Raw genomic sequence first — 1064 nt, 5'->3', positions numbered from 1 at the left:
ATTTCCAGGAGGTGACATAAATGGGAATGCAGACGGAAGTGAATGTCTTTGTCTTGTTTGTGGGAGAAGCTTCAGTTGTAAATCAAACCTTAATCTTCACAGGAGAACACACATAGGAGAACAATCATTTAAAGATGGTGAGAGTAGTTATAGGGAAAAACTGATTTCCCATGAACCCTCTCAAATAACAGAGAAACCATTTCAGTGTTGGAAATGTGGCAAAAGTTTCAGGTGTAGGTCACACTTTGTGTCACATCAAAGACAGCACTCAGGGGAGAAATCAATAGGTTTGGAGTGTAGCAAGAACCCAAAGCAGAAGATACACCAGATTAACTATGAAGCAGGACATATAGGGAAGAAACTTTTGAAATGCTTGGAATGTGGAAAGAGTTTTAGTGAGGATATAAGCCTTATTCATCATCAAAAAACTCACACAGGAGACAAGCCATTTCCGTGCTTGCAATACAGAGAACGGTTCCATCAGAAGTCATACTTAACTCGTCATCAATTAAATCTTACAGGGGAGAAACATTTTAAATGCAAAGAATGTGGAAGGAGTTTCAGTCAAAAGAGTACCCTTGGTCATCATCAGTTAGATCATTCAGGGGAGAAAATATTTCAATGCTTGGAGTGTGGAAAGACATTTAGTCAGAAGGCTGATCTCTCACGTCACAAGACAACGCATACAGGAGAGAAAGCGTTTCAGTGCTTCCAATATGAAAAGATGTTCAGTCAGAAGGCAAACCTCTCACGTCATGAGACGACGCATACAGATGGCAAATGGGAAAAGAGCCTCAGCCAGAAAAGAAACTTCATTCATTCATCAATTCACCCAGGAGAGAAGCGACTGAAATGCCTGGAATGTGGAAAGAAATTCAATCAGAAGTCATGCTTAACTCATCATCAATTATCTCACATAAGGGAAAACCCATTTCAGTGCTTGCAGTGTGGAAAGAGGTTCAGTCGAAAGAGTACCCTTGTTAGTCATCAATTTACTCACACAGGGGAGAAACCACTTCAGTGCTTGCAGTGTGGAAAGAGGTTCAGTTGGCAATCAAACTTCA

The 1064-nt window shown here is 40.6% G+C and overlaps 1 protein-coding gene across 1 annotated transcript in view; it reads left to right on the top strand.

Moving 5' to 3' along the window:
- The window catches only part of LOC121918365 (zinc finger protein OZF-like), a gene marked incomplete at both ends in the record, with an annotated part of 1559 nt that extends 508 nt beyond the window's left edge, over window positions 1–1051 (top strand). Inside the window, one exon of the mRNA XM_042444425.1 lies at window positions 12–1051. Within this exon, the coding sequence (XP_042300359.1) occupies window positions 12–1051 (1040 nt within the window). The remainder of the gene's footprint in view (window positions 1–11) is intronic.
- Between the last annotated feature and the right edge of the window lie 13 nt (window positions 1052–1064).

This window comes from Sceloporus undulatus, unplaced genomic scaffold (genome assembly GCF_019175285.1).
Source record: "Sceloporus undulatus isolate JIND9_A2432 ecotype Alabama unplaced genomic scaffold, SceUnd_v1.1 scaffold_9574, whole genome shotgun sequence".
In the NCBI taxonomy this organism is placed as follows: domain Eukaryota; kingdom Metazoa; phylum Chordata; class Lepidosauria; order Squamata; family Phrynosomatidae; genus Sceloporus; species Sceloporus undulatus.
Note: the sequence above shows the minus strand (reverse complement) of the source record. Positions and strands in the feature narration are given on the sequence as shown.